At 47.0% G+C, this 13,852-nt stretch overlaps 2 protein-coding genes across 7 annotated transcripts in view; both read right to left on the reverse strand.

The window, feature by feature from the left end:
* Positions 1–5,669, reverse strand: part of COMMD1 (copper metabolism domain containing 1) — a 78,903-nt gene extending 73,234 nt beyond the window's left edge. For 3 of the 6 annotated variants that reach the window (XM_055714778.1, XM_055714780.1, XM_055714779.1), the window contains exon 1: positions 5,437–5,668. In XM_055714778.1, the coding sequence (XP_055570753.1) occupies positions 5,437–5,625 (189 nt within the window). In that variant the 5' untranslated portion in view covers positions 5,626–5,668. Of the gene's footprint in view, positions 1–4,512; positions 4,628–5,436 lie in introns of all 6 variants that reach the window. The other 3 variants (XR_008732935.1, XR_008732934.1, XM_055714782.1) reach the window with 2 other exon arrangements.
* A 1,575-nt stretch (positions 5,670–7,244) lies between these two features.
* On the reverse strand, positions 7,245–12,077 carry CRLS1 (cardiolipin synthase 1). Its single transcript, XM_055714777.1, has 7 exons — positions 11,601–12,077; positions 11,340–11,477; positions 10,663–10,792; positions 10,082–10,167; positions 9,585–9,653; positions 9,161–9,252; positions 7,245–7,571 (listed from the first exon to the last, which is right to left on the reverse strand). Exons 1-7 carry the CDS (start codon positions 11,916–11,918, stop codon positions 7,484–7,486), a joined length of 921 nt encoding a protein of 306 aa, XP_055570752.1. The 5' UTR covers positions 11,919–12,077; the 3' UTR covers positions 7,245–7,483.
* Positions 12,078–13,852: the final 1,775 nt, after the last annotated feature.

The following is a 13,852-nucleotide window of genomic DNA, read 5'->3' on the forward strand; positions in this document are numbered from 1 at the left end:
TTTATTTAAACTAACTGCTTGTACACATACCTAAAATGTAAAATAACTCACATTGGAAGCACTAAGAATGCTTTGGGGCAGTATCCATCAATGTTTTCATCACCACAATACAGCAGGCGCTAGTTCAAGTAAACATTCAATTTTCTACCCTTCCGATGCTGAAATAGGGTGAAAAAAAGCAGCAATGCCTATGGGTTTATATACTGGTAAGAGAAAACGCATGCTGCTACACCAGACGCTGCAGAGGTGGCAACTGAGCTGTGTTCACATCAGAGAGCTCTAATAGTGGTGTTTCACTACATTATCAAAAAAAAAAAAAAAAAGAGACACAAGAATTGTTATTTGTTCCAGTCAAATATCAAATTGAGATAATATATTTTTCTCATATATGTCCAATTTTCACACCGTAAGCATTCCTTCCCTCCCAAAATTCTGTGCAAAGTTACAGTTAGCATATTTTCACCTAGCCCACTAACAAGCAGAATTATTCATAATAAGCACAGTCATTCACTGGAGTGAAAGGTCTAACACTTAACACAAGTGTAACACACTCAACTACAACAAAGGACACATGTTTGGGTAGAAAGCACCTTATATCAACACGGTACTTCTTGATACTGCTTTACAAGGGACTTGTTCCCTTTTTCTTCAGTCGAGAAGAATGAGCATGTTTACTGGGTTATCTTTCTAGCTAGTAGATGCAGGCACAATTGCAATTCTAAGTGGCAGAAAGCAAGCGGTGTCTCCTGTTAACTCTTCCTAAATGACTTTATCTCAGCCTTCAGACTGAGGCTGTTCTGCCCCTCAGCCTTGCAGAAGCTCAGACAACTGCAAAGCGCTCAAGAGCTCACGACCCAGGCCACATACTTGAGGAATCACAAGGTATCTGAGAAGAGTGAACACTGACAACTCTTCTCTCTTATTAGAAAATGCAAGAAGTCATTTATTTCCCACGAGCAAATGTCAGCAGAAATCCTGCTGAAGAAGATGCAAAGTTTGGCTTTATCCTCCACAACTGAGTGAACCCAACTGTTGTTCTGCTCTGACTTTCCACCTAAGGGCTCACCCCTTTTATGAAGGGCAAACAGTCTCTTCCTTCTCAAGCAGGGGCAGTAATGCCTCGGGACCTCTTCTCGAGGTAACAGCAGCAGCTTCCTAGTGGGAGAGAAACAGTCTTTGGGGACAATGCACAGTAACAGCACTAAGCAGCCTCCAAAGCACCCACAGTTTGCTTGTGCGTCTCCGGAGCATTTTACACACCAACTGATTTTATCCACTAGTTCCCGCCCCCCCCCAAATTCCACTGAATTTTCCCCCTCAAGTCTTTAAATCAGATTTGGATCAAAAGGTTTCTTATTCAACAGATTTTCTCCAAAGGCATGAAGAAAAGTAATCACTAGAAATAGCTGAGCATTTCACGATACAGAAATCGCTTAAAGATGGGACTTCTATACACTGTGTGTGCCAGTGGCACAGCAGAGGCAAACAACAACAGAACCATCAGCCTCTTGGCTGAAACACAGTGACACTAAACACCAGAGTCATCAGAAAAATGTGGCAGAAATATCAGCATATTCCCAAAGAAAAGCACTGATGGAAAAGGGCTAGCGAATATTATAAAGTGTATACATTGAGTGTGGGTCCATCTAGTTTGTTGGATATCAAGCTCTGGGTTCTCACATATTATTTACGTAGAGTCTGATTAATATTTTACCAATTATAGCAAGTATATTTATTGCAGATGGCCTTTGTGTCAAGAAATACTTATAAATCATATATAATAAATTTAGAGTCCTCACGCGGAAATTTTTATTGTCATTTAGCCAACGCACACGGCTCTGAAGCACACTTCCAACCCCGCAGCGAAGGGCCATGTTCGATAAATCAAATAGCCTGCTGCCACCAGAAGGACAGCAGTGGGATTACTCCAGGCGTAAAGCAACTCTATCACCAGTGAAACTAACACAGTAAATTAAATTTACATAAGGAGGAGATAAATCTAGTACTTTATCAGGATGAAGTCGTCTTTGGAAATAAAAAAAAGCCGGGGGCGAGAATTCGCAAAAGCTGATTTCGGCCAGTTCCTCACCGTTCTGCAACCTTATGGTATAGGAGGCTGGGAAGCACGAAGGCAGAGGGGAAAAAAAATAAAAATTGACAGAAGAACACCAAAATGCTACAGTTCTCCAGAGTCAGGCTTTCCTAGGGTTTTGTTCTACCTTCCAGGATATTCCACACAAGAAATGAGATATTTTTTTTTTTTAAAAAAAAGTGAATTTAATAAAGCAACATGATTTCTCTACAAAATAAATGTGGCATTTTAGAAAGAGGTCAGATGATTCATGCACATTCAGCCAATCTATGGGCAGGAAACAGCAGTAAGGAGTAAGATTATAATGACATCTTTTATAAATACAAAACCAGGACTAGTCTGTACACAAACCAGGGGAAAATAAACATTTAAATGCTGCAGTAAATATGATACACTTGTGGCCCTTATTCACCTCCATACTTTTCACAGGTGCCATGCTTTGCACAGGTGGAATGCAGAAGGGTACAGGGAAGTCCTTCACCTTACTTATACTAGCAAGTGGTTGATTTATGGTACAGATCCATGCTTACTACTTAGAAGACATGAAGTACTACAGCAATTAAACCACAATGGCAATGAATCTCTCTGCTGCTGACCATCAAGGAGATGGGTGTCAGAGAAAAAAAAAAAAAATAATCCTTGAGAGACAGGAATGAGGCATTATTCATCCCATTAATTTAGGTGCTTACGTTCCCTATACAGTCAACAGAATACAGTATAAGGCATCTAGTATTTTCCACATTGACCATACAAAGGACTTGGGCTTATAAATGAGGTACTTGAGAATAACCGGTGTGGCCACCTCCTGAAAAAACTTACTTGGTGCAATTAGGTATTATCATCACTGGAGACGTAAGGGTTACCTGCCTTCTGAACTTCAGATGCAGATCACTGCACACAAGGTAAATAGCTGCATAAACAAGTACTCTGACTTTCTGTTGCTATTCAGCTGTTTGCTCCCCTTCCTCCACCACCCAGAGGAGAGAAGAAACAAACCCGTAAAAAGCTTAACAGAAAAGCTGCTGTTAACATCTTAATCATGCAGATTCTTCACAATGAATTCAATATAAAGTCTGGAATAAATTTGCTCAGAAATTCACGTGACAATTGATAAGGATGGGACAACACAAGAGCTTCAAGTGGAGCTTGCTACTTCAGGTGCTGGGAAGACAGCAGCATCCAAGACAAGTCCAAAACCTAAGATGTTATAAGCACAGAGGAACACTTTTGAAGCTTGCTGTTATCAGCAAATACAATATAACACAAAACCTCTCATATTTAAATTCAGAGATACTAAAAGTGTTCTAGGCAACTCTCTGAAGCATGCAAGTATGCGTTTATCAGTTCTCAGCTTCTTGAAGATTTAGTTAAGCAACCTGTAGGGCCAAGACCACTTTCCCCTCCCCCTCATGCACACTGTTGGAACAAAAGGAAACCGGTTCACACCATTATCTCTGTGTGACAGCTACAGATATGCAAGAGACCAAGATTCCCAGGCTAGCTGTGATAACTGAAAAGGAGGTATCACAAATAATAGCTAGGATAAAGGGTTTTCCCGTTAGGTAGATTTCTGGAAGAGGAAAATAAGTTTAAGCCTCCCTACTTCCAAACCACAACCGTATTCTCAACCTTCCCCCCCATACTGGGCGGCGTGAAAGAGAGAAGGTCCTAAAAATGACCAGAAAGCCAAGGGTTTATTTAGGATGCTCTAGAACAGAGATCCTGCCAGTATCCACAGGACTTAGGTGTTACTTCCTATGTCACTCACTAGAAATAAGCACCGCAAAATCGATGCATACTTAACACGAACTTGTGTCTGTACAAAGTAGTTTGTGTACTGCTTAGCTCAAAACTTCACCTTTAAAGTGTGTTGAACTGCATAAGCTTTGGTTATTCCCAGGAATTCCATCCATAAGGAGATGAGGAGAGTGGTGTCTGTGAAGACCATGAGATGCACCTGATGACAGTGAGAGGCTAGTTTATGTTGGAAGGTGTGATCTCAAAGACCACGGTTTTTCCAGTTTTGGTTCTTAAAGCAGCACATGGGGAATGAGATATCCTCTCCCAACACACCGCCATCCTCCTAAGCTATATGCCTATGTTACACCAATGGGTAAATACCCAATAATTTTAATCACCTGTGTTTTCTGGGGCCTGAATTATTATTATGTCTAGAACATGACATCTCAACAGCACTTGAGTAAGAGTTATATTTGGGAGGGAAGGAAAAAAAACCAAGAAAGACAAAACCAGAGAGTCTTAAGTCCTGCAAGAACCAATCCTTATGATTCAGCTTTCATTCTGGGCTTTTCAGGGCATCATATGAATCTGATCATTAAAGAAACAACGGACCCTTCAGAAAAGCAGGAGATGAGTGCCAACATCTTCATCAAATTCCAGATCTGCCAACAATTGCCCACCTAAGTTTCTTTAGCTATTTCCTCTGGATGTTGTGCTCTTTTCTTCTGGCCTCAAACACATCATATTGGCTGAGCAGCTGTCACATTTCAGTGATGGCTAAAGAGTTACCCATTTCTGCAAACAGAAAAAGAAAGCCTATATAGACTTTGGAGATTATTCATATGAAATTATCATTTATCTAAAGTTACTATAGTGCACTGAAGTGACTAGAAAAATACTACTTGTGTTTCTTATGTTATCTGCCACGTCTCTCAGAGGTAAGTCAAAAGCACTTCAGAAAAAAGCACCAAGAAAAACAGGCGAGTCAAAGAAGAGAAGAGAAAAGAGGGAGGAGCGAGGGGAAGAGAGGGGCGAGGGGTCTGTCAGGACTGAAAAATAACTATCGGAACACAGGAGAGTGGGTACCACAGTAAAATTTGGCTTAGGCAGATTTAGAAAGGAGACCAATTTTAAAAATAAAACCAAAAAGGAAATCAAGCAGTGAACTGGGATCTCCTGCGAGGTACTGAAATGTCAGCCAGTTCATTTCCCCCGCCTGAGCGCGCCAAGAGCCCACGGCAGCGCGCCCGCACCCGCACCGCGGCCCGGGGCTGACCGGCCGCCCCGGGGAGCGGCTCCTCCCGCAGCTACGGCCGCACCGCGGGCAGCCGGCAGCGCCTCTCCCCGAAAACGGGGCAATGTGCGTCGGGCGGCGGCCCTCGGCCCCAGGCAGCCCCAGCTCCCTCACGGCGCGGCGGGCCCGGGCCCTCAGGCGGCGGGGGGGGGACCGGGCCGCCCGTCCCGCCGAGCCGGCCGCCCCCACCGGCTGCTGCGGGAAGGCCCTGCACCGCGCCAGGCCCGCACCATCCGCGCCTCACCCCCGCGGCGGTACCAGCAGCCCCGCGGCGGAGCGGGACCCCCAGGCAGGGCCCCGCGGCCGGTACCTGCAGGAGGCCGCCCATCTTGGCGCGCAGGGCGCGGAACTCCTCCGGCGCCGCCTCGGGGTAGAGCTGCTGCCGCAGTAGCTCCTCCGTGACGGCCGCGTTGCCGTGGTAGGCGGCCTGGGCGATGCCGGCCAGCAGCGCGCCCAGCGGCCTGCAGCCCTCGGCCGGCGGCGGCTCGGGGGCCGCCATGGCGGAGCGCGGGGCAGCGAGGCCACGCCCCCAGCCCGGGACGGCGGCCGCGCAGGGACAGGCCACGCCACGCCCCCAGCGTGCGCTTCCCAGGGCGGGCGGGGGGCGCGGTCTCGGCCGCCGGTCCCAACCCCCGAGCGCCCAAGGCGAGCGGAGGAAGCGGGGCTCTGCCCTGCGGACGGGCTTTATTAGCGCAAACATGGAGGCACGCACCCCCGAGCACCGTGCAGCCACTCCCCACACGGGCAACAAGTATACCCACGCGGGGCCCGCACCGACCAGCGTTCGGTCGTGCCCCGACGCTTTCATGCGCTGTCAAAGCTTTCTGTGATTTACAAAATAAAAACCATATACACACACACACACACACTAAAAAACCCCACCAACCCAACCACAACCCATTCCCGTTGACCAGAACCGGACAGGAAGGGCCTGCCGGGGGACGATGGTTTTCTGCTTTCTGAATGGTTTCGTCAAGAAAAAGCACTCCATTCCACCCCTGTGCGGCTATTCTAAGGAAATTTCCACAGGCTTTGCTCTCAGCCCTTTCACTGTAAGATGCAGGGTCGACCACAAAACACATTAAGAAAGAGATACAGATAAAAATCAAGTGTTTTCTCTGTGCACCATTCTATACAACTTTAAATATACAAAAAATATTAAAATGTTCTGTATATACAAGCATGTGCAGTCACAAAAGAGACTATGCTCTCCAAAGAGATGCCTACAGCACATTTCCTTCTGCGAGTACTGCAGCAGAATCATTTACCACCCAAGTTCAATTATTTAAGCCCTTCACAGTTGCACTCCTTCATATGACATACAAGAAATACCACATTGCTCGAAAATAGGAGTTTCTGACCAACATGATCTGTGCTGTCCGGCTCTTCATGCTGTGCCTTCTGTATGTAGAGGACAGGCCAAGAACACGTGCAAGCTGTCCCTGCCCGAGGGGATCACTGCACACCACTTGATGCCAGAGGTACAGGAAGAATTAACAGTATGTGCATCACAAAGTTTCTTCTACTCCTTCCATTCATTTGGACACTATTTAAAATGTCCTTTTTCACCAATGGCATTTAGATTAAACAGTGTCTTTAGAAGCATTAAGGGTGCAGGGATGCAGGAGTTTCTTTCCATCATTAGAAATGAATAGACAACATGAGAAACATAACTCCATTTGGGTACAGACTCTTCGCAGCTGACCCTCCTGAGACTCAAAACTCTTCCCTGATGAAAGCAGTTCACTCTTGCTCGTACTTAAAGAGAAAAGGGAGCAGGGTAGTAACTCTTCGTGGCTTATCCATATTACAGCGGAACATGAAATAAAATTTCTATCACTCTGGTTTAAATTTCTGAAGATGCTGTTCATCGACGACATGCTTTCTTCCGCTGCAAGCTGACGTACATCATCAAGCCCTAACAAGCAATGCAGGTTTACTGACTTAGGTTGAGGTACAAAGAGAAATTTGTTCTTGTAACTGCTTTTTCTTCTCAGATCTCAGCCTACTCGGTGCCTTGCATGATGATGGCAAAAAAAGCTGGTAAAAAGTGCTTATTTTCACTTCAAAAACAGTAGAAAATTACTCAGAACGCACGTGGCAGCAACCAGTAACCTGTGTCTTTAAGAATATCATTTATTTGTTTTTGTAAACAACCTTATTTTTAAACAAATTAAAAATACATTGAAAAGTCTCTCTCTAGATATATACACAGTACATGTTCAAACTTCACTTCATTGCGATGCCATGGTTTAAGCTGAAAAACAAGAGCTCTTGATCCAAAACTCAACTGCAACACAGCCACCTTCGACAGCACAGCACGCTGCGCCGCCAAGCCCCGGTCCTTCAGGAATACTTCATTTGTTATTTATCACCTGAACTGTTTTTCGGCCATAGTGGTAATAGCTGTATGCAGATGTTACCGTTGTGAAAGCTGTGATGCACCTTTGGGGAAAATAGTTCTGTAAGTTGTTTGAGTCTTCAGTACAATAATAAGATGTGTTATTTTTAGGCGTCTTCCCTATTTTTCACTACACAGCCAAGGACTTTGTCCTACAGAAATGCAGTTTACAGTTTAGATGCTGAAATTCAGTACTAAGTGGAGGATTAGATAAACAAACTGCCACCCAGCACTAAGCAGCACATTTCAGTGTAATTACACACTAGGCCAAATTTCTACCATATTAGCACTTGTTTTAGAGAAGGAAAGGCAAAAGATTCCATATATGTAGCCTACATAATTTTTACCAGCTTGAGAACTGACTGATGTGAGAAACTATCCCCTAGTAATATGAAAGGGGAGCATTCAAACCGTACCAAACTTGGACTCATTTTACCAAATTCCAAAGCTAAAGCACAAGTTTTGGCTTTAGCCTCTTTTTTTCCCCTTCTCAGATGCTGGGTAATAACGATCGGTATTTCTAAACCAGCACTGCTCCTCCGTGTCAAAGGCTGACACCATTCAGGCATGAGCCACCACCATGGTCCTGCCCCTCCCTCACCAGTGCCCTCCCTGGACACACTGCCGGGCTCATCCAGGGCATTTCTGAGCGTGGTTATAGCGTACTCTGGTAACTCACGCCCAGCACTTCTCTGTTACTCACAACACGGTAACACACAGTCCCAGACAAGCAGCAAAGTAAGCATCTTTCACAGATGCAAACCTAGATTTGGCTTTCCAGCAGGAGGAAAAACCACACTGACTGTTAAGATCAAGTTTCCCAGTTCCTTAAAAGCCTTGCGGTTTGGGTTGGGTTTTTTTTTTGTGGTTTTTTGTTTGTTTGTTTGTTGGGTTTTTTTCCTAAAAGGTGAGTAACACTGTATTTTCCACTACTTTAAACTATGTTACTTAGTAATTCTGTTATGTGCTGCTCAGCCTCTTTGTTCTGAAGTCTTACCTAACTGTTCAGGAGAAATAAGTGCACTTGTAACACCTGCTACAATTCAGATTCTGATACAGTTCAGCTCTCCAGTGATAGCAGCGAAAGGAACAGCCACTACTTAAGGAGGTACGCTCCTGTATGCCTGTTCTCATTCGATCCCTCCCTTTCCTTCCTATAGTCTAGCAGGAATCACCGATTTCTTCAGGTGCTTTTCAAAGAGGCCTCAGAAACCTAGATTTCAAGATAGCAGGTACAATATAAAGTAAAAATAAGAAAACACTTCTCATCTACTTTTACTGATACTAGGGTTACTTTTTCAAGGATACTTACAGCACAAATAAATAAAGAATCCATACAACCTTTCTCCCCACTCCCTTCTTTTCTGTTCATCTGAACTTACACTATGTTCTGAAGACTTGTTTCTTAGCTATTATTCCTGGATCTTAACTAGTTTAATTTGGCTACTTCTTGCTTGTATAGTCAGCTAAGTACCATAAATACCTAGCTCCTGTGGCAGTCAAGGATAAATGTGTAAAAATTCAGGCATCTGGGCACAGGTTTTTTTTGTTCCACACAATTAGACTAATCTCAAATACCAGTTTCTTTAGAAGTACATTAAATTATCCGAAAAAAAGTGCAGAGATAAGTTACCATAATGTCTGCAGATATATGCTGTCCACATAATTGAAGACAGGAGCTGCTAAAGAAGCTGCCACCAAAATTAGCTGAACCGCTGTATTCATCTGATAAAAGCAAAACAAAATATGTGACTAAAATGAAGATACGTACCGTGCAAGGAATACCAATATACACTTTCATTACTGGTTTAAGCATTAGTCTATCTACACAAAATTTATTTAGAAACCTCTTTTAATGAAGTATCTTGCACACTCAAAATTAGCATGTACTCTGACAGAGCGCAGTTGAAAATCTTTCGGGACCTAGGTTGCCTCTGAATTAGTCGGCACTGTTTTGAAACCGCTCAGCAGTAGTAGCAAACAGCCCCTCCCCCTCCAAACTACACACCACCCCAAGCACTGAGGAGTTACCTTTTGTAATGAGTTACTGCTCTTACCTTGCTAATCAATGTCGGTTTTAACTGGGCAGTAGCGTAACAGGGGTTAAAATACCTACTGAGTGTTCTCTGTTGGGGAGAAAAGAGGGAGGGGGGGAGGAAAAAAGGCAATTCTAGGATATTCAGTTTGATATGCCTCTTGACACGATACAGAAAAATCAACTGTAACACTGAAGAATTCTGCTGCTACCACTCTTACAAGATTTATTACACATCATACACAGGAAAAAGTTATCAGTAGCTCTGACTCATCTTTATGAAACTGTTTTATGAAATACTGTTCTGCTTACAGATCTACCTGGCAATAGGACAAGAACACCACTACATCTTAGGCTATCTAGCCAAGTTTTGAGCAACCACCAAGTCCCAAGATGAAAATCTCTTTGTTACAACTTTTAATAAAGGCTTATTTTTTTATGCTTGTAAAAATACAGATGATTTAATCAAAGTAAAATGATTACATGTTCATGCAATTTTGTTTAGTGCTATATACTTACCGGTGGAGACAGAGTTTTGTATCGCACATAAAAAACAGCAGCAATGAGCGCTACATCCCTCAGAATAATCATGGATGTAAGTGAAACTGAAAAACCAAGCCAACAGGATCTAGTGAAAAATCATGCCCATGATTAAAACCAAAACCCAACCAAAAGAGCACAAAATACGAAGCAAGCAAAATAACCATTCTCAAGCTCTTCTGAACCAAGAAAACTTGGCGTGACTGGAAATTTTTTAACCTGCCTTCTGAAAGTCTAATCGGAAGTCTTAAAACAATCCAGTCTCTGAGAAAATTTTTGAAATAGCTACTGACCACTATTGCTTTCAAGAAAATACATTTGAGAACGGCAATATATGCTAGTTGCCTTTGTAAATGGTAACACATGCTTTCTATGAGGTCTACTGGGAGGATGTATTCCAAGTATTTAATCAGAGCAAACAGCAAAGTGCATCTGGCAAAGCAAGAGTTCCATGCAATACACTGCTCTCCCTCCAGAACCATAAGAAATATAACTACAGATAAAATTAGCTTCTTTACCTTGTATATATATAGTACTGCATGCAACTGACATTTTCTCACCTGGGATAAGATTTGCACAAGTTAGGCTTACATACAGCACGCTGATGAGAATTTTATCAGCCAGAGGATCAAGAGCACTTCCCAAAGCTGATTTCTGATTAGCCCAGTTTCGTGCAATAAATCCATCCAACTAAGAAAAACAAAGTTCAGTGTTTCTTTGTTAGAAAACTAAGAATAACAATAGCTTATATATGCTAATGTTAGAGATACTTCAGGAACATCACCGCTAATTTAGCTAAGATGGAACATGACACCTGTTTGCTGGTATTGGTATAATTTTTTCAAACCGCAGACCAGATTGTGGAAGCCTCTGAATATATTCGATTCTCATTGTTTAAAAAATAAAATGAACTGGAAAAAAAGGTAACCGATGTTCTAAAATTGGCACAGTTAGTCGGGGTGAGTGCAGCAGGTACACCAGCGGGTGCAGCAGCGCTGGCTGGGACAGCGCCCGCTGGGGCTGGGCAGGGCACCCCTTTGCACCAGCAGCACCACGTTCGTCTGTGACCTCCCCTCCCAATGTCGCGCAGGATGCGCACAGCACTTCTACAAAACAACGAACGTAAACCCTAATCCGTTGTATTCATTTCCACTCCGCGCTGGAGTCCAACGCACGCCAAAGGTGTGACCGTAACCCACCCTCTTCCCAGAGCGCTCCCAAGGCGCTGCGAACCTACCAGATCCGTCACGCCAGCCAGGACAAACACACCCAGCGCGACGTCGAAGTTTTCTTCAACGATCAGGTAGCCCAGCACCGGCGCCAGCCCCATCCTGGCCATTGACAGCATGTTGGGGACGGTCCAAGGGTTTTCGTACTGCAAGGCAAGGCCGCCGGCGCTCAGCCCCCCCGCCGGCCCCCGGCCCCCCCGCCGGCCCTCGGCCCCGCGGGGAGGGGACAGCCCGGGCCCTGCCCGGCCGCCGCGCCCCCGGTCACGTACCAGCTCGGCGTAGCGCCCCGCTGCCCGCCGCTGGGGGGGCTCGGGCGGCGCGGCCCCGCCGCTCAGGAGGCGCCAGGCGGCGGCGGGAGCGCGCAGCAGCGGCCGGCGCGGGGGGCGCAGGGCGGGAGGGGCACCCGCCCCCCCCGGCGCCTCCGCGCCCGCCGCCAGGCACAACCCGCTGCCGTTGCGACGCCGGCCGCCGGCACCCCCCGCGCCGGGCCGGCTGGCCAGCGGCCTACCGGGCTCACCCGGCCGCCCCCGCGCCGCGCCGCGGAGCAGCCCCCAGAGCCCCCTGCCCAGCCAGGCGGCGGCCAGCATGGCGCGGGGCTGCGGCCCGCCCGCGGGCCCTACGCGCGCTGCTGCCGCCCTGCCCGCGGGAGCCCGCGCCCGCCCGCCGCCCGCGCCATCCGCCGCCGCGACAGACTGCCGGGGGCCGCGGACCGGCAGCCAGGAGCGGGGGGGGCGTGCGACATTTTGCGGCGGTTTACGGCATTCCACCACCACCCCCCCCTCCGGCGGGCAGCGCGCTTTACGGCAGGTTGCTCTCCCGCGGCGGTGAAGCGAAGGACTGACACCGGCCGTGAGGGGAAATTAAAGGGAAAACCGGTTTCCTGCCGTTTCGCGGCCTACCTGCCGGCCGCGGGCGGCCATGGCGGGCGGCGCTTTCCGCTCCAGCCGCTCCCTTACGGGCCCCTGACAAAGGGAAGCGAGGGTTTGTTTGGCTGCAGACCTCTCACAGCACCAGGTAGCCTCTTGTTCCTGGCACCTGCTCTTCGCCCTCCCTCGCCCACGTTTACTTTAGCTCAAGGAGAGGGAAAGTTTACTTTTCCAGGTGCGACCACTTGCTTCGGAGGCTTGTGCCTGCCTCCCTTCCCTAGCGCTAGGAGACACGGTTATTTTTCATATTTCTGGCATCCGTTTATCACCCGGCTACGGTTTGACTTTTTCAGTCAGCTTTAATTACACACAGCTGTCAACAACTGGCAAAACAAATGGAAAAAACCTGCCAAAACAACCACCACCATACAAAAAAGCTAACTGCGTGTGGGATATTTAACTCTTCCACAGGTGTTTGGAAGAATCTAGAAAGAGCAGCTAAAATGTGAGTGACCATGTTAGTAAGTTAATTTCTGTACCTCGGGTGTAGTTGCTTTTTTCTTTTTTAAAGAGGCAGGAGAAGAGCCGGGCTGCACCATCAGCAAGTTCACAGATTACGCCGCCACAGTGGCCGATACCCCCGGGGGTCGCGCTGCCATCCAGAGGGGCTCCAGCAGGCAGGAGAGTTGGTTTAACAGGAACCCGATGAAGTTGAGTGACGCAGCTGGCCCTGGCACCGGGCTCTGGCCCGTCCTGCTTGGGCAGGAGAAGCTGGTCTCTTCCCACCTGGACACTTCGTGGTTCTGAGCACAGACCTCTGCATTCCAGAGCAGGGGAGGTGTCCTGGTTTCAGCTGGGATAGAGTTAATTTTCTTCTTAGAAGCTGGTGCAGGGCTGTGTTTTGGCTCTGATGTTACACCGATGGTTTTGGTTGTTACCAGGTAATGTTTATTCTAAGTCAAGGGCTTTTTGGTTTCTTGGGCTGTGCCAGCCAGAAGGCTGGAGGGGCATGGGAAATTGGGAGGGAACACAGCCAGGACAGCTGACCTGAACTGGCCAAAGGGACATTCCATACCATGGGACATCATGCTCCATGTATAAACAGGGGGAAGGAAGCGGCAGGTGAGGGGACACCCAGCATTACGGCGTTTGTCTTTGCAAGCAACCATTACGCGTGGTGGAGCCCAGCTTCCCTGGGGATGGCTGGACACCTGCCTGCCGATGGGAAGCAGTGAATGAATTCCTTGTGTTGCTTTGCTTGCATGTGCAGCTTTTGCTTTACCTATTAAACTGTTCATGTCTCAACCCTCGAGTTTTACATTCCTTTCCGATTCTCCTCCCCATCCCTCGGGGTGAGGGGCAGTGAGCGAGCAGCTGCGTGGTGCTTGGTTACTGGCCGGGGTTAAACCACAACAGGAGGGAAGCTGGAACCCCACTTCTACAACTCCAGTTCTGTCATGTCATTATGGACTAGTTATATTGAGCAAGTCTGAGAGTTCTTTGGCATAGAAACCAACGTCGTCGTGTCTTTCCCGGCCCCCTCCCCGCCCCCAACTGCATTAATCTACTGGCAGAAGTTAAAATTGGTATCTAACACCTTTTAGCTGATCCCATGTAGGATTAACACATGTGCTCTGCTGCCCAGATGCTGATGC

This window comes from Falco cherrug, chromosome 6, assembly GCF_023634085.1.
Source record: "Falco cherrug isolate bFalChe1 chromosome 6, bFalChe1.pri, whole genome shotgun sequence".
Classification (NCBI taxonomy): Eukaryota; Metazoa; Chordata; class Aves; order Falconiformes; family Falconidae; genus Falco; species Falco cherrug.